Raw genomic sequence first — 24,847 nt, 5'->3', positions numbered from 1 at the left:
TCTCTAACACCACACTTCAAAAGCATCAATTCTTCAGTGCTCAGCCTTATTCACAGTCCAACTCTCACATCCATACACGACCACTGGAAAAACCATAGCCTTGACTAGACGGACCTTGGTTGGCAAAGTAATGTCTCTGCTTTTCAATATGCTGTTAGTCATAACTTTCCTTCCAAGGAGTAAGCGTCTTTTAATTTCATGGCTGCAATTACCATCTGCAGTGATTTTGGAGCCCCCCAAAATAAAGTCTGACACTGTTTCCACTGTTTCCCCATCTATTCGCCATGAAGTGATTGGGACCAGATGCCATGATCTTCGTTTTCTGAATGTTGAGCTTTAAGCCAGCTTTTTCACTCTCCTCTTTCACTTTCATCAAGAGGCTTTTTAGTTCCTCTTTGCTTTCTGCCAGGCTTTCCTTGTGGCTCAGCTGGTAAAGAGTCTGACTGCAATGCAGGAGACCTGAGTTCGATCCCTGGGTTGGGAAGATCCCCTGGAGAAGGGAAAGGCTACCTATTCCAGTATTCTGGCCTAGAGAATTCCATGGACTATGCAATGCATGGGGTCACAAAGAGTCGGACACAACTGAGTGACTTTTGCTTTCGCTTTTGCTTCACTTTCTGCCATAAGGGTGGTGTCGTCTGCATATCTGAGGTTATTGCTGGTTATTTCTCCCGGCAATCTTGATTCCAGCTTGTGGTTCCTCCAGCCCAGCGTTTCTCATGATGTACTCTGCATATAAGTTAAATATGCAGAGTGACAATATACAGCCTTGACGAACTCCTTTTTCTATTTGGAACCAGTCCATTGTTCCATGTCCAGTTCTAACTGTTGCTTCCTGACCTGCATACAGATTTCTCAGGAGGCAGGTCAGGTGGTCTGGTATTCCAATCTCTAAGAATTTTCTGCAGTTTGTTGTGATCCACACAGTCAAAGGCTTTTGTGTAGTCAATAAAGTAGAACTAGATGTTTTTCTGAAACTCTGTTGCTTTTTCAATGATCCAGTGAATGTTGGCAATTTGATCTCTGGTTCCTCTGACTTTTCTAAAACCAGCTTGAACATCTGGAAGGTCACGGTACACACTCTTCTGAAGCCTGGCTTGGAGAATTTTGAGCATTACTTTACTAGCATGTGAGATGAGTGCAGTTGTGCAGTAGTTTGAGCATTCTTTGGCAGTAAGCCTCTAACCCTATGGACTGTGCCTCTTACACACAACACTGATTAGTAAGCAAGCTAACCATAATGAAAGCAGGAAATAGAAGGCTAAAAACAATTTTACTAAAGAGCACTAATCAGTCAAATTCCAAGAGATCTTATTCCCAGGGAAATAAAACAGACTCAACACTGCAGTGTTTCAGCAAACTATAGAAACTTACTTGCACATGAACTTATCAGCCCTGGCTGATAAGGGAATCACAGGGGGTCCCAGATGTTCACAATATTGCTGAATTGAGAGTCATGGTCCAAGTATGAGCCCTTCAGCTGAGTCTGTATTTTTGCCTTTACCCTCCCGCCAAAGCCCACCAAGAACAAACCTGTATTTTAACAAGTTGGGTTTTTGCTCTTCGTAGCAGGGAGCACACATACTGTGAGGTGTTTCATTAAAATATTTGAAAGAGTTATAGGGCTGGAGTTTGTGTATAGGTTATAGGGCTGGGACTTTGCCCAGGATTCCATACTGTCAGGAACAGAGGAGATAAGTCTTAGATTTGGTGTCTTAAAACAGCTAATCAGGTACAAGGAAGGAAATGAGGTTGAAGGTGTCATAGGACGATGCTAATGCATATGGGCCTGCCCAGGAGTCTCTGGTCATTTTGGGGGTTTGGACAATGCTCATGTATTTGTGGTTTGGACAATGCTTATGGTTTTGTGTGTGTATATGTATTCAGCTATGATACAGAGGGACTTCCCTGATGGCTCAGATGGTAAAGAATCCACCTGCAATGCAAGTGACCCAGGTTTGATCCCTGGGTTGGAAAGATCCCCTGGAGAAGGGAATGGCAACCCACTCCAGTATTCTTGCCTGGAGAATCCCGTGAACACAGGAGCCTGGAGGGCTACAGAGTCAGACACAACTGAATAACTAACACAAACACGATACAAAGAGAGGGCTTCCCTGATGGGCTTAGCAATGAAGAGTCTGCCTGCAGGAGACGTAGGAAATTTGGGTTCGATCCCTGAGTCAGGAGGATCCCCTGGAGGAGGAGCTGGCAGCCCACTCCAGTATTCTTGCCTGGAGAAATCTCATGGACAGAGGAGCCTGGCGGGCTACAGTCCATGGAGTTGCAGAGTTAGACACAACTGAGCGACAAAGCAACAGTGTGATATAGAGAACTCTTGTTTTCATCTCTTGTTTTCATGGCAGAATGGCCGCGTGTGGTGTTGGTGTGGTGTGAAATGGTTCTGTTCCACAGAATACAGTGGTGCAGCTACGTCAGGCCAACTCCTAGCAACAACAAGATCTAGCCGATGGTCCAGGCCAGTTTCGAGCTGTCATGGGCTGCTTGCCCCTCTCTCAAAGCTGAAGATTGAAAAAAAAAAAAAGTGACCCAGAGAAGAGGGCTTGCTGACCAGCAGAAGTAGACAGAGATATCCAGGGTAGATGTTGGTGTCCAAGCACCACTCGAAAGAGGGAACTACTGACTGTGGGTGTTTCAGCCCCATGTTTAAGTACTTTAAACTTTAAAAGTCCCACTTTATGTACTTCAGATCCTCTGACACCATCCCCCTATGTTTGTCAAGGAACTTTTTTTCTTGAATTTATCTTTTTGTGTGTTCATATAGGGGACACAATGTCTTGCTGTTTTTCACACGATGATCCATGTACTTCTAACAATGAATTGTTTTAAATTTAAATTAGATTTATATATACTTTATATACATAAAATTGTGCATAATTTTTATGTATTGGGTTGGCCAAAAAATTCATTCGGATTTTTCCATCAGATGGTATGAACAACCCAAACAAACTTTCTTTGGCCAACCCAACGTTTAAATAAACATATAAAGTAAATACCGCTCACTTTTCTCTCCTCTTCCAATATCCTTCTTCCCATTTTCCAGCCCAAATAGAAACCAGTAAGTTATTTTCATCTGAACTCATGTCAGCAAAAAAAAAAAAAAAAAAAAGCATTCACAGCAGTAGAAATCTAGGCATTTATTTATAAGCTTGCTAAGTCTTGGTTTTCTTATGTATAAAAGTGGAGTAAAACTATCTCTTCCTTATCATAAGGCTTTTAGTGTCTAGTATGTTAAGAGCTCGATAAGTTATTGCTAATGTTGTATTAGCTTAGATTTTCTCCTTCAATTTTCCCCTTCCCTTTTGTATTTATGGTGTGTAACCCCCACCTGCCTCCTGAGCATCGTACTTCACCTGCCTACTTAAGATCACCACAGGTTATCTCCCTGGGGTTTCGTCCAGCTGTTCCACCCTAGACGGATTCTCTTCATTCCACACCACCCTCCCCAGTCCACTGCTAAGGCTGGAGTTTCTGCTCCCTTAGTTGTGTAACCCTCAACAAGTTATCAAATCATTCTTTACCTCAGTGGGCACATCTGTAAAATGACAGTAGCTGCCTCACGGGGTTGTTGTAAGTATTAAATAAATGAATACATGTAAAGCAGTTCCGAGCTTCCCAGGTGGCACTAGTGGTAAGGAACCCACCTGCCAAAGCAGGAGACAAGAGAGCCAGGTTTGATCTCTGGGCCAGGAAGAAGCCCTGGAGGAGGGCATGCAACTCACTCCAATATTCTTGCCTGGAGAATCTCATGAACAGAGGGGTCCGGCAGGCTACAGTCCATGGGGTCACAAAGCACTGGATACGATTGAGCAACTAAGCACAGCAAACACTATTCTGAGCTTTTTATAATATTAGCACATTTGTTATCTGTATTCAGTGACTTCTCTCTCTTGTATATTATTTATTCAATACATCCTATATTTATTCAGATGCTAAGTCAGCCAGGATCCTGCCAGGAAACAGATGGCTTGCCCAAATGTGGTGATTTGAGGACAATTTGATAAAAGGACTGCTTACAGTGATGTAAGCAGCATGCAAGGAAAGCACATGGAAGGAATGGTGACAGCGGGGCTCCGCTCCCGCCCCTCGGCCGGTGGAGCGAAGGGGAATGGCCGACAGGCCTGGCGGGAGTAGGTAGTGTGAGGGGCCCGAGTGACAGGGAGAATCAGGAAGGTAACCCATGGCAGCCATGCAGGGAGGGGCCAGGGGATTATTAATCCCATGACCTCATATTCCTCCCTCCCTCCCATACCCTGTTTATCACCCAGCCTAAAAGGATGCCAAAAGCTAAGGAAACCCATTGAGGCAGTCTCTAAAGTTCAGCCTCCTCGGGACATAGAACATGGTGGAATCATGTAGACAGGGAATCTGGAGCGGCAGACCCTTAGTTGTTCAAATATAATGTGAGCCAGCACCCTCTGCCATGGGCAATGTCACCTGAGCTTTTCAGGAGACAAAGGTTACCCGAAAGTTTACACAAAACCCTTGATACACAGTGTTCTAGTAAGAGCAAACAGGATAGATTGAATTCCCGTGTTCCTGAAGTTTCCCGCATAAGTAGCCCTTAAATGAAGTCGAGAAAAGTTATAGATGGCAGCCTGTTCTGCTGTGTTTTCATAGATATGCCAGTTGCCAGCCCTGCATCAGTCCTTTTTGTCTCTTTCACCAGCACCGGGTTGGCGTACAGGGAACTCACACTCACCCTACTTTGCTTCAGCAAAGAGCTAGTTCATGCTTAATCTCACTGCAAAGAAACCTGAAAAATGCAGAAGAGCACAGGGATTTCTTTAGTGCGTACCACTGTCTCTGTCAGAGTTTCCGAGTATTTATATTTTTTGCTTATTTCTCAGTTTTTAGCTTTGTTCTGTTTAACAACCCCCTAACAGAATCGGCCAGTCAACTGCAGTTCTCTTGACATTTTTTGAGAACAAAAATCACACACACACACACACACACACACACACACACGCACAGATTCTATCATCAGCTAATACCTGTAAGCTAATATGATTGCCAGGGGTAAAGAGGGGGAGGGATAAATTTGGAGACTGGATTGATGTATACACATTACTATATATATATAATAGATAAGTAATAAAGACCTGCTGTATAGCACAGGGAACTCTACTCAATACTCTGTAATGACCTATAAGGGAAAAGAATCTAAAAAAGAGTGGATATATGTATACCTATAACTGAAGCACCTTGCTGTGCACCTGAAACTAACACAGCATTGTAAATCAACTATACTCCAATAAATTTCTTTTAAAAAAGAGCAAAAGTGACACACATAAATTTTATCATCAGCTAATACACCTACGCTAGTGGCTAACTACCTGATAGAAAGAGCTTGAGCAATATTCTATATATTTTCATGAAAGGAGGTTTGTGCTGACAATTTTATAACTAGGTTGTGATAGTGGAAGTAAAAAGATTGAGTTTTCTTTATGCTCTCCATGCCAGTTTTAAATGTATTGCCTCTGAGCCTCAAATTCCAATGTCAGTGTGGGTTCCATGATAATAGCTGGCATTCTTCTGGGCCAGTCTTCCTAACAGAGGCGCGATGCTAGGCTCTGTTGGAAGAGGGCACCGAGGGCCTTTGCAGGTGGGAAGGGTGACTCTCACTGGCTCAGGCTGCTGTGTGGTGCTGGTGGGGAAGCAGTGAGGGGGAGAGGATATCCAGTGGCCTCTGCTCCAGCCATGCACCCAGAATGCACACTGTCTCCACGACCTGCAGCCCTGACTCGCCCTGGGGACCACCTTTCAAGACCCTGCCAATAGGAAAACTGAGCACGCTTGGCCTCCAGCCATCAGAGGTCCCCTGACTCCCTGGCAAGTCAACTTGCTCACATTTCACTCCTGGGTCCCTTTGCACATGGCCGTGGAGTACAACTGGTCACCTGCCTGTACTACAGGTTTCACAATGCAAAAGCAGGTTTGTGGCAGCAACTCTGTAGCTCCCAGAGCCCCAAATATCTCTGGAAACTTTGCTGATCCCTGTTCTGCTTTATTGGTGGAAACAAAAATAAGAATAAACACAAAACATCTTTTTAAACAACTCCTGTTGCTCTATTTGGTTTTTCTCTCCATAAAAGTGATATTTTCATGTCATACTTTACTTTCATATGTTACCCCTCAAGTTTTTTAAATGAACATGTTTATGGGTAAACTCAGTACAAATAAGGATTTAAAAGGACCTCCTCCTGTGATCTGGGTTACTCTGCAAGAAGAATGGTCCTAGAAACAGTTGCTGGATTTGTTCTCTACCTGTATTTTAATTCCCTCCTCACATAAGGAAGTCAGTAGATATTATTTGAATATATGGGTTTGCTTTATGGTAAGTTCTTAAATATGGCAACCTTTATCAACTCACTGTAAAAAGCCAGGCCTTTAATAATAAGCCCTTTTCGTTTGTCGGTGGTATATTTCATGAAACCAGGCAAGATTTCAGAGATAACTAAAGTTCTTTTTTTCCCCTTGACCTGCCGTAACTTTGGCTGTCACCTTCCTTGTTCCTTTACCTCGCTCCCCAGTTCACTGGGACAAGGTTGCTGGGTGCAGTGATAATGAATAGTTGTAGTTAACTCTTCTTTTTTGGACTCTAATTTTTCCTGAGATTCAATGAATATAAACACTATACCATTCTACTTTTCCTCGCAAAATATTGTTACAAAAGATCCTTTTAAATCATTTTTTTGCATCTCACAGTATTTTTTAATTTTAATTAAAAAAAATTTTTTTTTGGCTATTGAGATCTTACGTTCCCCAACCAGGGATCAAATCAGCATCCTCAGCAGTGAATGTTTGGAGTCCTAACTTTTGGACCTCCAGGGAATTCTCTCACAGCATTTTTATAGTGTTAAATCTCCTACATATCAGTTACTTATCTCCTGCACCTGTGGTATAATTCTGTGGATTCATTATGGTAACAATAGAAAACATCTTATTTTTAGGCTTCAGATGGTTAACAAGGGAAAATACTCTGTATAGGATAACAGGTCAAAGAAAAACATATATTTGGGGATTCATGGTTTTTTCTTTGAAAACTTTTTTTTAAGGAAAATGTTTTCTCTATTTGGTTGTAGCACCATGAAGGTAATCAGTTGATATTTAGTATTTTTAAACATTCTAAAGAGAAACATTTTCATTTTTAATAGCTTCTCTATAGAAAGGTAACATAAAAATCTTAAAGTTCTGATGAATATGTCTTTACCAGCACATAGCCCTTAGATTATTTTTTTCCATATTTATTAGTGGCAGGTTAAAAAAATAAATTCTTTAAAAAAATTAGCACTGGTAAATACCATATGGTATTTACTGTCTCATACTGTAGGTGTGACTCAGAAGCAGTATGGACATTTATCTCCTGAAATTTCTTGAAGGCCCATGATAGTAGAGATATTATCTGATTTTCTTACTACTTCCCCAGCAAGCGCCTAGCTCCCAGCAGGTTTTCAGTAACAATATGGAATAAACAGTTTACTCCCACATGCCTCCCCAGACTCTTAGGTACCTCAAACCATCAATTATCCTCTCATTCTCCAACCTCTCTCTCTACTGGTTATTCATCCTTAGTAAAATGAACAGGTTGATTCAGGAAAACCCCTCTGCTCACCCAGGCCTGGCCACTTGTCCTGTCCTCTTGACTTTTCCTTCACAGCCAAGTACAGGCCTGTGCATGCGTGTATTTTGTTAAGTCACTTCGGTCGTGTCAGACTCTTTGTGACCCTATGGACTGAAGCTCCCCAGGCTCCTCGGTCCATGGGATTCTCCAGGCAAGAATTACTGGATCAAACCTGTGTCTCCTGCAGCTCCTGAACTGCAGGCAGATTATTTATCGCTGAGCCACCCGGGAAGCCAACTACAGGCCTTCTTAGAGACAAAATACCTGGAGTAGGTAGTTACTTTGGTCTCACAGAAGTCCCAGTTCCCACCTTCGCCAAAAGTGCTTATTATCCAGGAACGTAAAGCTTCCAGACTGCACCCAGGACCTGGAAGTGAAGTTATCCATAGCTCTGCTCAGAACAGCTTTGAGCTCCACAAGTCCTGCCATCAGGTCTCTCCTTCAAACCTGTTCTGGCTGAGGAACATTGCCAGGTGTTAGACCTGCTCATTTTGAGTTCAGGGCAAAACAGAAACGTGGTTTTCCATGGGGTGGTGACTGGGTATCTTTTGTGTCTGAAGAATTGCTTGAATGCAGCAAAAAACAGTTTAATAAGTCTCCCTGCTAAATAAGGAGATATTTTAATAAAGAGCACAAACTAGAATATACAAAATGAGACTTGAAAGAGAAACTTAGATGTCAACTCAGGCTTTATGCTGATTCCATGCCATGTGGTGATCCTTAATTCACACTTCACAGTACCTTAAAGGAACTTCAGAATGGTGTTAAGGAGCAATTAATGTGTAATAAAGTAACACTTTATGATAAAGGATCAATATTTATCCATATACCTGACTGAAAACTTGTATCAGACTTGTATCATAGCAGTGATTTAACCAGAGCAAACCATTTTAAAAAACCAGGAAAGTGAGTGTTGGTCGGTTGTGTCTGAGCGACCCCATGGACTGTAGCCCACCAGGCTCCTCTGTCCATGGCCTTCTCCAGGCAAGAATACTGCAACGGGTAGCCATTCCTTTCTCCAGGGGATCTTCGTGACTCAGGGATCGAACCTGGGTCTCCATCATGTAAATGACAAAAACCTACCCAGAATCGACTGATTTTTTCCTTTCCTGCAGATGTAGCTAACATATGAAATGTGCCAGATTTTGCCAACTAAAAGAATTTTCAGAAGGTAAAACTAGCAATATTAGAAAATCTTTTAAGATAAATCATACAGCTTCCTTAATGTGAAACAGAAATCTCACCCAGAAAAAATAGGAACTTCAAGCCAGAACAATAAAAATGTTACAAACAAAATAACCATTATTTACACTTAAAATATTCTACTTTTGCATCTATACAAAGATTCAATTCACCTGCAGACCCACAATGATTATACTAAAAAATAATAATCCCAAAGTGGTCTGTAGACTGCTCTGGCAGGGTCTGCTTTAATTTGAAGTAACAACTTCCCAGTCACATACAGAAAAGATCTCAGGACAAATATTTTAAATCTATCAAAGAACTCAGTTGTAAAAAGTCTTATTATTGTACTACCTTTTTTAGGATACCACCAATTTTTGATGAGATACACATGAAAGATATTTACAACATTTACTATGGAAAGACATTTACTATGGAAAGAATCAGGTATGCCTAGCCTAAACACAATGCATACACTGTCTCACTATGTGTATATATATATATGGTGTGTGTCTTCTTGTGTATAAGACACGCTTCGGGTCTCTGGACATGAGCCCTTTAACACCAATACCTTCACCCGTAAAATGGGGAAAATATCCATGGAAGTCATTCCCCAGTATTACTGGGTAGATATTAGCACTTTGTAAAGAAAATACCAATGCAAATTAAAAGCATTAAGCATTCTTATTTTCTGTGCTTTTAATAACAAAAGCTCACAGAAGTGACAAATTCAAAAACAGCAATAGCAGTAGCCTTTTCTAGCTATCTAACAGCTTAGAAATGATTTGAGAATTTTTTGCTATTCAACAGATATCCATCCATTCACAGAGCTCTGGAAAAGTAAGTAATCTTTGAGAATAAGACTCCTCTTCTTAGCAATAAAACCTCTCAACTTCCTAAGCCAATATATAATAATCCTAAAGGAAAATAATTATCTCTTATCTTTTAAAGTTAAAGCTTAGTTCTAACCATTTTCAATAAAATTCTCTTTCCATATTCCATACCAGAAATGGCAGTTCCTTAAAACCCAAGTTTTAAACACTTGCTTTTCTGCCCATAAAACAGTTATTATATTTATACATTGTCAGTAAGACAGAAGATATCCTGGTGTAGAACATTTATTTATTTATTCCATGGAACACTCAAAGTTTAGATCAGTGGGAATTTTAATCAAAGAATTGTACATTTTCTTCCCACATATATCGCTTTGTATTAGGAAATGACATTGTGATCCATTTCACTACAATATTACAAAATATTTACAAGAAAATATTAAAAATAACTCAAACATGAAAGGCAAGATGGGGGTGAAATAAACTGGTTTTTCCAGAAATCTCTACTCCAGTGCCCACAGCACACAATAAGAGAGCTAAAACAAATAACAAAGTTCCCCTTGGTCACAAGTTGCCAAGGAATTGGAGTAGGGGAAGAAATCTGATGAAAATGGTGGTATGAAAGGGGATGGATGTTATTAGCAGCACTGCTTTTCAATAACCAATTTATTTTGAATGAAATACCCTCTCTTTTATATGCAGTAAATTCTGAACAAGGCTAAACTTTAAGATATTCCTTGAAATGAAATTAAAAATACCCTGACAGTGAAAGCAACTCTTCCACCTAAGCTGAGTAAGAGCCTCTTTCTCCATGAACCACTGATGTGAACAGAAGCCTGATCTAGCATCCAAAGCTGTCACAGCAGCCCTTCCATCTCTTTCATGAAAGCCTCATAGACATCGTCCTTAGTCTGCACCGACACGGGAACAGATGGGCCAGATTTGGGTGCTGTTTTGGCAAGAGGCACAGCAGAATCATCCTCAGACTTTCTCTGGGGAGCAGCAGCAGCCCCTTTATTCTCCCGACGCACCCGCAGTGCGGTCGGCACGAATCGTGTGATCTCTGCCTTGGGATTAGTGATCTGTGGCTTGGCACTGATGGTTGCCGTGGCTTTCTTCTCAATGGTGGCTGCGCTTGTGTCATCCGCCTTGGGTCGCTGGATCAAGTTGGGGGGAGCACTTAGAACCCCCGGGTTGGGTAAGGGAGCTGGTGGGAAGAGCCCTGGTGGGGCAGGTCCAAGAGGAGGCACCAGAGGTGGGCGCATCATGCCAGGACGGGGTGGAGGGATACCTGGACAAAGGAGACACAATAATAAAATGTAACTACTATTAAGGACTTTACAAACACAGGCTGACAATTTCTTGAAATGGACAATTTGTAGAAAATAAATCATACTGCCTGCTATCTGAAACTCAGGAATATATTTTGATAGTAAAGAATACTTTTTTGTAAAACAGTACTCACTTTCCATCTGTATCCCAATTCTTATGTTTTCCTCCTCTCTTAATAATGTACTATTTTAAACTATAAAGTAAAAGTAACAATACCAACTGTTTTCAAATATGATCTTAAGATGGCCAAATCTGTAACTTGACAATCTAAGATTCTATTCCATCTGTACAGTGCAAATGCTATCAAACCATGGTTGGGATTTGATTCCCATGCATTATTTACTGATTTACACAATATTCCTCCCCCTTAAAATGTAGCTGAATGGGCAAGAAATACAATTTTAATGCTGGAATGAGAAAATCTGACTAATCATAAAATGTCACCGTTACTGGAAAAGAATTCATGTCTTACTAATGGTGTGGACATACCATTATCATTCACCAGGAAGTACAGATTAATTTTCTCCAAATATCCCCTTTCAGACTGGGAACAAAGTACCAAATTTCCTCAACCTAGGACACTATTGTTTACACACATTCATAATTATTCCATATACCACTGAGAGAGAAAAAAATGTCCAAGAACAAGCTGAGGAGCTTAAAAGGAGACCTTTACATTAAAATGAGACAGTCAATGCAGTAAACCAGAAATATACCTGCCACATATAAGATCAAAGGAAATTTGCCTATCTAACCTTGACCCTGGGTAGAGAGAATGGAAGAAAAAAAACTTCCCCTTGTGACTGTAAAGTTAAAGTTGATACCCATGCAGATGTATAGAATGACTTCACAACTCTAAGTGTAGTCCTAAAAAAAAATCTGAAATGAACAATTTAATCCGAAGTGTTCTCTGGCAAGGAAAAGTCCCCTCTGTGACAGCATCCAATTCAAATACCACTGGGAAGAACTCAACTTCTACCTAGGCCAAAACAATTTAAAAACACCATTTTAAGATACCGCTTGATTTTAGGATATTGAAATGTGAAAATGTCTTAGGACAAATGAAATATATAGTAGACAGAAAGCAAAGCTTCACCTGGAGGTGCAGGGGGAGGTAGCCGTGGTGGGGGTCCCCGAGGAGGAGGGCCAGGAGGCAGACCTGGGGGTGGGCCAGGAGGAGGGCCAGGGGGTCGACCGGGTGGTGGGCCTGGAGGTAAAAGGCGGGGCAGAGGCCCTCGGAGTCCTGGCATTCCAGGCGGTCTCAGGAACGGAGGAGCTCCTGAAATGAGAAAAGTGCGTAGTTAACATCAAACAAACATATCTGAAGTAGTAATTGTGGCATAAGATAACTGAGATGTGGTTTCACTTTAACTTAACATCAGATAACTTCAAAATTTATTATGGTCCATTTCTCTTTATTTCACAGTCCTAACATAAGGCATTTTAAACCACAGCTCTGCTGGGCTAGAGATACACAAAGATGACATGTCTTAAATGGCTCCAACATAAGCTGAAAATGCAGTATGAAAAGCATGGTGCTTTAAGGATTCTCTGAAACTCATTAAGATATACAAAGACCACTGAGAATGTCATAGGATAGGTAATTTTGCTTTGCACTAGTCAGAGAATGAACTCAACTGAAGACTTAACTGGCAGATTATTGGACTAAAAATCATAATTGACCAGTAAGTTTTATATGTTGTTTCAAACTATAAATTTACTTATTATACTTTTAAGCTGAAGACCTGATTAATACTGATGACTTCAGTCTCTAACTATACAGATTACACTAACATCCAGTAACTCCCAACCAAAGAAGGGTATGCAGTAGCATCTACTGTGCCCTAGTCATGTTCACAACCAACTAAGAACTGGGTCAAGTCAGCATACTAAAGCGTAATTCTACACAAACCCTCAGTTACATACTCCAGTTTCCACCTGCTAAACTGCTAATATCAGAACCGATAAACTCTGAAAAAGAAGAGCTCTGGAGAAAGAGACAGCTGTCACAAGTTCTATGACTTGCAAACAGTGTTGCTATGAATGAGCAAGTTGTGTTTATCCTTGGAGAATCTCGGTTTCTTAAAAATTACACTAGCAGGAAACCAGAAGTCATTACTACTAACGATGTCTACTTTCTGGAACAACTTCACTGTAACCACATTTAGGCTTATTTATTTATAGCATGTAAGTACTTACCTGGAGGTGGTCCAGGAGGAAGGCCTGTAGGTGGTCCAGGTGGCCGTAAAGGTGGAGCAGGTGGCGGTCCAAGCGGAGGTGGTCCTGGCATGGGGGGTGCTTGTATCTGAGATGGAGGAACAGACTGTGGAGGGGCTTGCTGCTGGGAAGCTGCAGACGTGCCATCAGAGAGAGATTCCTCCTTGTGCTGTTTCTGTGATTGCTTTTCTGCTTCAGAATCATCTGAATCTTCATCATCGTCCTCTGAAAATTCCTCGACTTCGCGTCCCTCTTCAGGGATTTCCTGACCTGAAAGAAATTTGAAACCAGACAAATGGAGCAGATTCATATTTTACAGCCTGTGAAATAGTGATGCCTATAACACATGCTCAATAAATGCTTTCTTAAAACAACCAGTCTCCTTCAATAGAATACTCAGATATGCCAAGAATATAGTAGCTTTCTTCTCATCCATACTAGGGCAGCAGAGTGCAGAGTCCAAGTTTTAGAACAAGACAGACCTGGACTTAAATGCCAGTCCAACTACTTACTGGCTGGCTAACTTTGGGCAGCTTATCTCAGTGTCTCCAAACCTTGACTTTTGAAAAACAAGAATTTATTACTTGATTGCTAAGATATTAAATAGAAAAATGTATGTAAAGCAACTGGCAGGAGGAAATACCAATCACTGTTCTTTCCATGACTCACCTGCCATTCGAAGCATCATGGCTTGAAGAGGAGTCAGCTCCTTCATGTTCTTCTTCTTCTTCTTCCTAGATTTTCCAGGCATATCTGCAAACCGTACACTCAGACCTAAAGAATCAGAGAAGGGAAAGGATCAACAAAATTCAGTATGTTTACTATAAACAAATACTCTAAACACTAGCTATAACTGCTTCCTACTACTTGGCAAAAAGACAGAGCTATATTAAAGATAGTAAATCAAATGCCCACTGGTGGTAAATACATGCTACAGTGATTTTAAAGTTGAAAGTGAAAGTGTTAAGTCACTCAGTCATGTCCAACTCTTTGAGACCCCATGGACTGTAGCCCATCAGGCTCCTCTGTCCATGGCATTCTCCAGACCAGAATAATGGAGTGGATTACCATTTCCTTCTCCAGGGGATCTTCCCAACCCTGGGGATGAACCCAGGTCTCCTGCATTGTAGGAAGATTCTTTACCGACTGAGCCACTACTACTAAAAACTTTATGCCAATATAACTGAACATGCAGATTCAAGTAATTGATAATTTTCTAGAAAAATGTTACTTACAACTGGCCAAAGGGGTGACAAGATCAGAACACAGAAATTAAAATGGTAGTCAAAGATCAAGTTCCTCAAAGGCACCTGGCCCAATAACTTTACAAGGAAATTCAGCCAAATATTAAGTTACAGCAAATTCCTATAACAGGGCACAGGAAAAGATGGAGTGCTATCCAGAACTTGAAGCTAGCATAACCCACACACCAAAACAAACTGCTGGCCAACATAAAACATAAGCAAATTGAATTTAACAGTGTTTTAAAAGAAAATAACTTCATAAACATGTAGGGCTGGTCCCAGAAATGCAAAAATGATTTAACATTAGAAAAGCCATGAATGTAATTCATTACAATAAACAGCTTAAAGAAAGAAAAATCATTAACAATATCCCAAGAGATGATTAAAAAGTATTTATAATAAAACCTCTTAGCAAACTTAGACTAGAAGAGAACTCCTTAACCTGACAAAGGCTTTCTACCAGACACCTAAAGATGCTAAATGGTGCAGTATTAGGAACGTTCTTATTCTTAGACGGTAAACATTTACAGGAGGATAGAAGTTCTATGTAGGCAGGCTTTAGTTTTGTTTACTCTGCATCCTTAGTGTCTAGAAAAATGCGTTGTACATAATAAAAACTCAATCATTAGCTGAATGTCAACTCATAGTTAGGATAACCATTTCCAACACATGTGCATCAATGAATATATTAATATTCGTACTCATCATCATTCAATAGATAAAAAACCCAGTTGGTCCAAAAAGAGGAAAATGAGGCAAATGACCACAGTCTAGAGAAAAAGGGAACTGGTGTGGCTCTAGTGACTTTCTGCTTTTTCTTATCTAAGTGTCCTCTACCATTTTTCACTACCAGTTCTATCTACCTCTTTAAACTAGCTTTCTGGCTTGCAACCATGATTTAAGGAATATCTGGAATATCATTATCAATACTGTAATATCAGTAATATTACTAACATATAAATACTATTTTGAAGACTGGAAATCAATTACAAAAGAAGCTCCAAGGCTAGCGGAATATGACAGATGGCACATTTTATAAAATTTCCTTAATGAATGACGTAGCTACTTTCTGAAAGTACATGTAGCTCAGTCTGAATTTATAATAACAGATAACATACATTGTAAGTATGACATTTCCATTAAATCATGACTCCACTCACAGGTGTACCTTTATTTTAACTATGGTTCTTGTTTACTTAAGATTGAATGAACATAGAATTATATAAAGGACTTCAAACATAGATATGTAAACAGACTCATTAAAAAACAATCAGGTAAATATGGTTTTCTTCCTACACATAACCATGATAGGACATCTTTATGCTTTTTCCCCAAAAGTAGACTTTACTATGTAGACTTTTTTTAAAAAAATCACATACACAGCTCAGTTTTTTCTTTTCACAGATATCCACCAGTTACTTACTGTGTGTCAACAACATCGAGACTTTGGAGCTATAAAGATGAATAGAGCACTGATCCTCCTTTCAAGGCACTCACAATTACTTTCATGGATCCATTAATAAATCAAGACCTTCAGCTCGTGTGCTTTTTATTGCTTGATGCCATGAAACTTTCGTCTTCACATACCTGACTTCTTCTCTTCGTTGTTTTCTCTCTCAGTGTCATCACGGTGCACAAATTCATCCCCTTCACTTTCTCCATCTGACCTGTCACTGTCACTGTCGTCAGTACTGTCGTCGTGCTTATCCTGGTCCATGTCTTCAGGATAGCCATCATCTTCACTGGTGCTGGAAACATCATCGTCATGACCCCGCTGAGCTGGAAAGGGAGGAAGGAGCCAGGATCAAGCTAGATAGCTGGATCCTAAATGGTACCCCCAAATACAGAAAGCCAGGCTATTTGACTCAGAATAACTTGATTAAATTTTTTCTGTATGAACTCAGCTATTCATATAGTCTGACAATATTTCCACTTGACAAGTTTTAAATTCCCCTTTTTTATAATGTAAAATTTTTTTAAAGCTTCAAAATTGAAAACAAATTCCACTCAGAAAGCTATATAAAGATATGCACATACGCAATCATTTTAACTGTACATAAGGATGCTCTAGTCGAATGAAAATAAAGCTAAACGGGAAACAAGTATACAAGTTACCCAATTTTTAAGGCACTGATGGTAAGAGAGTGGTATCTTCAAGGAAAGTCTAATTTAAAATACAACAGACATTTATATATTCCTTATGCATGCTGTTTTCCTGAGTAGATCTATGATTTATCCATCTGTTGTTATGTACAGGGTAGCCTCATTTATTTCCCAAATTCTGAGGGCGGTGAACAAGATGTTATACAGCTAAATTAAAAGTGACAGTAGAAAGGTTCTAAGAGCAAAAGGAATAGTCACTCCTTACCAAGTTCAGGACTATATAACATGTCTTCATCTCGCCTACGAGTGGGAAGATCTAGGGCAAAGCCCACTTTGCGGCCATACATTTGTAAGACTTGAGGAGGAGGTGGGCCCGGGGGAGGACCTGGAGGTTTCCTGCCAGGGGGCAAACGTGGAACGCCATGTCCAAGAAGAGGAAGTATAGAAACTGCCCGAGTTGGAGGTCTGTAAAGAAAATTTACAGCGATCACATTACCAGTAATGAGATATACACTTCCTCTTCTAAACAGTTTTTAAAGGAGCTCTCAGGTCCTATCTAACCAAAGGAGAACTGCATACATCCCCACTGTCCTTTACTTTCCACTGCAATAATTTTGGCACAGGACAGTCAAAAGGTGCTTTTACTATATGCTATTTGGTTCTGTTACCACTTCCTTACCCATAGGCTGAGGTCTTCTTAAGGATGGAGGGTGGCTGGGCCCCAGGAAGTGGAATGTCCTGGATCAAGATGTTGGAAGGAGCATGCGGCATATCTGGCAGAGGAATACTCTCCACTTCCACATGCTGGGCATTCTGAAAGAGAGAGTCTTCTGGTCAGTAAGAGTAATCCCCCAACTCAACACCACAAACTCTACATCAGCTGCTTCATTACCTGGATTTGCTTTCCACCTAACATTAAGTATCATGAGAAACAAAGATAGAAAGCCAAGTCAACATTTTTAAGATTGTCAGTAAGTTGAAACTTCAGGATAGTATGTATTCAGTGGTAGCACCTGGACTCTAAAATTAGCCTGCTGCTGTTGAATTTCTGTCACAAACAAGCTATATGACAAAGTAAGTTAACCTTAGCTTCCTTATCTGTAAAATGGGACCCATGCTACCTACTTCACCACATTATTTTTAAAAAACATTTTTATCTTGAGGCAAAATTTACAATGAAATGTATAAATTCAGTGAATTTTGACAAATGCATATTTCATACTCCTTCCCAATCAATCCGTAACACTATCCCAAGGCTACTACTGATACAAATGTCTTCCTCCATAAATTAGTTTTGCCTGGTCTAGAATTTCATATAAATGGAATCACAACCATGAAGAAAGGATAGTGTTTTTGAGATTTAGCCATTAAAATTTTTACCTCGTGTTTTTTGGATTATTAGCTGATCATTCCTTTTTATTACTGAGCAGCATTTAATTTTATGAAAATGTAACAGTTTATCCATTATCTTATTAATGGGTAGCTAGGCTGTTTCCACTCTAGCTATTACCGTAGTGGCAGGAAGATCAAGTTCTCTTGTATAAACACATATCTTTAGATTTGCTGGCTAATGGGGTAAATATATGTTTAGTCTGACAAGAGAAGGAGGTTCAACATCATCGAGTCTCCCATTATCAACTTTAAGAGTAAGTCCAACTATAAAATTTTAGTTTAGCTCTCAAAAGAAACATGATTTACCTTGACAGCATCAAAATATTGGCTAAGTTGAGCCCTCTTCTGTTCATATTCTACTTCTAGCTTTCTCAATTCTTTGTAAATATCTGGATTCTCTTTCTCATAGAGTCGTAGAATACGTTCAAATGTTTCACGCAGCTTTTTACGCTTGTCTTTCAGCACTTTCTCATTTAACTGTGGCTGCTGCACTGGGTTAAACTCTGAGAGGAAAAAAGCAGATTATGACATTAAACACAAATGTCACTTCAACAGATGACATCATTTATTAAAAATACACTTATATGTTAAAACTTTTCAAAAAGAGATTTAGACACCAGATATATTCTTGTCAAAAAAGAACTGCACAGTTTATTGAAATTTCATCCCTTTAAGATGGCTATTAATTTTACTTCCTTTCCTAAGAAATGTCACCTAATTGACTTTATTATCATTGTAATAAAAATCAATTTTCATTCCTTTATGCTAACAACCTGACACAGCTATTAGTGTGTCACCTATACTACACTGGGTCTCTCATTTAATTCTGAGATCCCGTGCACTTGAAACTCTCTGATCTTCAGCTTCTTCATCTGGAACATGGGGACATCAACTACTTCACAATCAAGCAGATATAAACTGGTATCTGGCTCGCCACTCAACTATTATTTTTATATCAGTTAGTGTCCCTTGTTGAGCTATTTAAACCTTTCTCTTCCAGTGTGTTCAACATGGAGCTTAATTTTATCTCTCGAAGAGGGACCAAAAGGGACTGGATTAGCACAGGACTCCCAGGTCTGCCTGGTCAACCATACCTGCCTCCCTCCATCTCCCTTGCCAGTGACTGACTCAGAGATCAACTGGCACATGAGCCATACTGGGACCATATCCTTCTCTGAGACTTTAGATATGGGAGAGAAGCTCTCACCAGTAGGAATGAAATAAACCTCGAGCTGTCTATGGCGTCATCTCTCAACCATCACTAATTCCACCACATATTCCACCTTCTATCCAAGAAATTCACTGGTTGGATAGAATTTCTTATATCTAAGAAATTCACTAGGTCAGACAGATGGACAGTCTTGCTCAAAATATTTGGGTTTTTGAGGCCCATTTCCCTCCAGGATTTCCCAATTATAGGAGTCAAGGAATACTTTTTTCTGTTTAAATTAGTTTATATTGAGTTTTATAAATTATAATAGAGCTCTGATGACTAGTGTTCCTTCCTCTTTTTTCTTAAAGATTCACAAGCTTACTTATTGTCTTTCTTTAATCTTATTAACACTTTGATGATATATTCAAAATCAGAAGTATGGTCTCAAACCACACTATTCCTAGTGTGATTCATGAAAATGCTAAGTGTTTAACTTTAAATCCCAGCTGTGCCCCTTCCGAACAGCGTAACTTTGAGAAAGGTAATGTCTCTGTGCCTAAGCTTCCTCAGCTGTAAAGGAGGGACAATACACCCACCCAAAGAGCTGTTGTGAAAGTGAAGACCAAATGAAAATGTGGAAAAAACAAAAGAACCAACCCTGGCATGTAACAAGATAAGAGCTAAATAAACCTAAGTTATTAATACACAATTTGGGGTCATTTAATAGGTAAATATCCTGACATGCCAGGGAAAGCAATTGTCCCTACCAGTATTTAGACTAGAGGCAACAAGTGGAATCAGTTATAGCTGAACTGGGAGAGATGTGAGATGATGCAGTCTGACCCAAAACTCTTGCCCAGGCTGGCTTCAATATCTGCCACATTATTTGAGAAAGCTTTTAATACCACAACCCCACATAACTGGGTTTTTTTGGACCCCCACTTAATCCATCACTGAGAAGTTTCACTGCAGCTCTTTCACTATCTGTTTTTTGGGGCAAATCACGAAACCCGTATGGAAACCTTTGTAAACAAAATTTGTAAAGATTCTTTCAACATGGAATTGAAAAAAAAAATGCAGGGACAGAAGGCAGAATTGGCAAAAACTTGACAGCTGAAAACTATGGAGTTAATTAGACTATTTTTGGATGTTGAAAGCTACTTTAAAAAAAAGGAAAATTAAAAACCCCATGTTCCCAAGTTAACAGAATGGGTTGAATATGGAATCCATTTTGTGACTCGTCCTCTGTATTATTTATAACTACCTAAAGTCACTTTACGCCATTCTGGACTCCTACTTTTAATTAATTGTAATCTGTTAAAAATACTTCCGAAGACTTTTTTCCTTTCATACCTGTAAGTATAAAGTAAATAAATAAGGAAATAAGGGTTAAATAAATGTTATACAATCTTTGGGACTTGGTAAAACTGCATTCTATTTTGAAGAGGTTTTTTAAACTAAAGGAACTTCTCTGTGAGTTAGAATAGAACTTCCAGTGGCAGCATCACAGGTGATCCTCAAGCAACTCAGATACAAGAAAAGACAACATGCAGCTATTTCATATGGATTCCAGTAATGAAAAAGAAGTGACACTGAAGATGCACGTGATGAGACTAGATAAAATTATCCTATATAATGCAAAAGAGGAAGAAATTCTAATAGGATATTTTTTTAAACGTGATTTTAAGTATTTTATTTCTTCTATGTCCTTACTAAGTAATCATTTATCTTTGGATCGTCTATTGGAAAAGAGGGGCAACAGACACATTCATGGTGGCCCAATATTGAGATTTACATGGTAGCTGCCAACATTGAAACCCAAAACAAAAAAAGCCCACGGTGATTTCAAAAAGCAGACTTAGTCTTCTCTTAAAAAAATGAACTGGCCAAACTGGGCTTTTGTTATCTCATAAAGAACAATTAGCTAAAGCTAAATAACGGCTTCCCTCTTATTCTAGATGAGATTTCAGGTTGGTAACAGCCCTTCACTCCATTTTGTTTTTCTAACACTAAAACTCAATCCAAGCATCATGTGCTGTCATGTTTTTTTTCTGTAATTCTTTTATCTGTTCTGCTTCACTCATTAACTGCCTATCTCTATGTATCAGACTATTATCTCTGCTATAAAATCCATCCCTTTACAAAATCTTACCCATTTCATCCAATTTTTCCATGTCCCGGATAATTTGTTTGGGATCCTTCATCTTTAAAACTGCAGCTCGTACCATCATGCGCTGTTTTTTGTTCTTAAAAAAAAAAAAGAAAAAAGAGCAAAATTTGCAGAAGCTGAATACTCCTGAGTTTTCATGTCAATGTGTCTCAAAAATCCATTTAAACTGAAGTTGAACTTCTTGGTTTCTGATCACTTGTTTCAACCACCAGAAACAGGAGTAATATCATTTTTTTATTCCCCCAGATGTTTTCAATTTAGACAAAAAGATGTGTTTTGCAAAATTTAATGCTAGCAATGAAACAAGAATGAACAGTTGAGAACTACTGAAAAACTAGGTTCCCTCAGTGTGTTAAGGCATGATACTAAAATGTAAATCCTTTTTTATTCTGGGGACATTTTTCCACAAATTTAACAAATCATCATCATGAAAACTTAGTGTCACATTTACTTCCATTCACTAATTTAGTAGCTTCCAACAAAGCAGTTAAATCGCAAGAGAAGCATTTTTTAAAAGTATTTCTTTAAGTCACTGAGAATGGTAATCAAATAAAAAATGTTATAATAACGCATCATGAGCTTATCTACAAACTTAGTTCAGTCTCCCAGTACTGTGGCTCAGTAAATCTTATGAGAAGCATAAATCTTTTCTGCCAAATAACTGGAAATGTTTCTAAATCCACTCATCTCCAATAAGAGGTGTCAAATTACACTTATGTCTAACAGGATGCTTCTGGAATCATACCTTCTTTAATTCTCTTTTCCGAGCTTCTTTTCCTTAAGAGAGGGAGAGAACATAAAAGTTAAACCCTTGAACATTAGCATTTTCTCCAATTTAATACAGGTAATTTTTTACTGTCAGTGGTTGCTCTGTGTGCTGTAGGATATTTAACACCATTCCTTGCCTCCACTAGATACCAATAGCACCCTTCTAATTATGGCAATCAAAACTGCCTCAAGACATTTTTAAGTTATTTAAAAAAATAACTATGAACCTGAAAAAATGCCATTAAGTACTAAAAAGGCACTCACAAAGCAATTTGTTTAAAATGTCACATACAAAAAAGAAGGCTTTAAACTAATTCTACTTTGCAAGTCCATCAAATTAGAAATATGGATACTATCTTTTGTTGCATGTTTAAAGTTTTAATCATGTGCCTACTAGAACACTGGATAACTTTAATTACAAATACTACAGATCTTATAATTAAGAAAATAATAAAATAGACTCCCTGAAGCAATTTTTACCATCCCTCTTCTTCATCATTCCACATTAATGAACACTTACTGGCTTGGTCTGTAGGGTTCATAAATTTTCCACTTTTGGTGGATGACGTGGATCTCCGCCCCATGTTGACAAGTTGTTTGATTTACTTGCTTGTTTAGAAAATAAAACCTAAAACCTGCGAAGACAAAAAGGCTTATTTTTCCTTAATTTACAAAATTTCTTTCTTTTTATATTTATAGAATTTTCTTCCTGACCATCTCTGAAAAGAAACTTCTATTATTAAGACCTTGTTCTTTCCCTAGTTTTAACTTAATGCCCAGGAAAAACAGCTTCAACTTCTCCAACCACAAAAAATTAGATTCCTATTACTTATAAAGGTAATAATGAGTATGAAGACTACTACTATCATTAACTCATCAATTAACTTTCTTTTATGGATCACAGCACTGACCCATCAATTGGAAAAAATCAATCATCAAAGAATGTTTCAGCAATATGACACACACTATGTACACGAGAGTCATTTGCTCTTTTCTTATAGTCTCCCTTTATTTATATGCAGGGTGAAACAGGAGTAAAAGGGAAATGGGGGTAATGATCTGGGCTCAAGGACAAATAGCTCATCCTTGTTTTCTTCATGGTTTCTTGGCATGTATTCTCATCACCTCTAAGAGTAAAAACTCACAATTTAAGCCTATTTAATAATTTAGATTTAGTTCCAATTCAGATATAATTCTTGACTCTTAAACAGAAACTTAAAAACAGAAAACCACAGATAGTCAAAATATTATATGAGCTTGTATAAACATCAACATTAAGATACAAATTTTTCTTACTAATGTCTACTTGACTCCCGACTCATATTTTTTAAGGTAACTGAAAGGGGTAATTGTATATGAGGGACAATATTTTGTAACTGAAAACTTTAACTGACCTAAGAAATTATTATGGGTTCCCCAGAAGACGCAGTGGTAAAGAAAGAGCCTGCCAGTGCAGGAGATGCAAGAGACTTGGGTTCGACCCTGGGTAAGGCAGATCACCAGAGGCGGAAATGGCAACCCACTCCAGTATTACTGCCTGAAAAATCACCAGGACTGAGGAGCCTGGCGGGCTACAGTGCATGGGGTCGCAAAGAGCTGGACAAGACTGAGCCCACACGCAGGAAGACACTATCACAATCACCTCTTCCAGTTATTCCAAATGGATGACAACTTTCTGATACTTTGCTCTTTCCAATAAGAAAGGGTAATACATTTCTTTCCCTTTGAAAGCAGACACTTTGAAAGGGAGGGAAAGGGAAGATCATGAGGTAGATTTTTTTAAGCAGACCATAGAATTATACCTTCCCTTCACGAAGGTTTTGTCAGGCAAGTTTATTAGTTAGGCGTCTTTCATAAAGTGTCCAATTGCCTTGATTTCTGCTAAACGCTTCAAAGCTGTTCCAGTCGCAACTAATTTACCCTATCAAGGGTTTGCTTCTCAGAAAAACTGGAATTGGGGAAGAAGGGAAGCGGAAACAAGCAAAATTAGCACAAATAAAAGCACTCACATCTTTGATGGCCTGTATCTTTTTTGCTTCCCTCTCTCAATTACCCTCAGGCTCATTTTTTTTTTTTAACCCTCTTCTTCCACAAATGAAACCTAGGATAGTTACAAAGGACACTGGAGCCTTAGTCTGCACAAACTACTTGTCTTGTCTAAAACCTGAGGAGATGGGTAAATCGGGTCACGAATCGCTTAGGGTAACTCTCAACAGTCAAAAAGGCTCCCACAAGGGACGGAACCCAAGTCCAGCAAAGAAGCCAACAGCATTTGCAACTGCCGAAACCATAGCGACGGTTGACCCCTGACTCGAGGTAGCAGCAAACCTAAGGCAACCAACCGGTCAGCGTCAGGAGGCGGCGCTGACCGACCCAGGCGAAGACAGCCGCTTAACCGCTGGACGCAGCGCCGCCCCAAGAGACCCCCTAGTCCGCGATAGGGGAGACCCCAATCGCGGAGAACAAGAGCGGGACTGAGGGGCCTGGCGTTCCCGAGGCAACCGCGCGGGCCCCGGGAAGGGACGGGAAAGGTGAAGTAACGGAGCTGAACCATCCCGCACACTCACGCTTCTGCTGGGCTCCTGGGGCTGTGAGAAGCGGGGAGGGGACGATTCTCGGCCCGTTTCACTTCGTAAGGGCCTTCACCTCTGCCTTTCGGTCAACCACCCAACCACCGCCATCTTGAAACCTCGCGCCCCTCCGCCATCCCTACGTCACTTCCGGGCCGAAGATCTTCGCGTTTCTTCGCCCTGGAACCATAGAGAGTAACCGAGAGCTGCAGGACCAGAGTCTCTTCCGCCCCAATACAGT

General features: G+C 39.6%; 1 protein-coding gene across 2 annotated transcripts; it reads right to left on the bottom strand.

The window, feature by feature from the left end:
- Nucleotides 1-9,926: 9,926 nt before the first annotated feature.
- WBP11 (WW domain binding protein 11) lies at nt 9,927-24,807 on the bottom strand. Of its 2 annotated transcripts, XM_069585642.1 has the most exons (13): nt 24,604-24,770; nt 23,839-23,984; nt 22,557-22,671; nt 22,014-22,045; nt 21,251-21,344; nt 18,252-18,448; nt 17,233-17,366; nt 16,819-17,018; nt 16,038-16,229; nt 13,876-13,980; nt 13,189-13,476; nt 12,086-12,268; nt 9,927-10,948 (listed from the first exon to the last, which is right to left on the bottom strand). In XM_069585642.1, exons 3-13 carry the CDS (start codon nt 22,618-22,620, stop codon nt 10,515-10,517), a joined length of 1,923 nt encoding a protein of 640 aa, XP_069441743.1. In that variant the 5' UTR covers nt 22,621-22,671; nt 23,839-23,984; nt 24,604-24,770; the 3' UTR covers nt 9,927-10,514. The 2 variants fall into 2 exon arrangements, with proteins under 2 accessions (XP_069441743.1, XP_069441742.1); XM_069585641.1 differs by lacking the exon at nt 23,839-23,984 and having other exon boundaries at nt 24,604-24,807.
- Nucleotides 24,808-24,847: the final 40 nt, after the last annotated feature.

The sequence above is a fragment of the Ovis canadensis genome, chromosome 3 (genome assembly GCF_042477335.2).
Source record: "Ovis canadensis isolate MfBH-ARS-UI-01 breed Bighorn chromosome 3, ARS-UI_OviCan_v2, whole genome shotgun sequence".
NCBI lineage: Eukaryota > Metazoa > Chordata > Mammalia > Artiodactyla > Bovidae > Ovis > Ovis canadensis.
The sequence above is the reverse complement of the archived record's forward strand: the minus strand, read 5'-3'. Positions and strand labels throughout refer to the sequence as shown.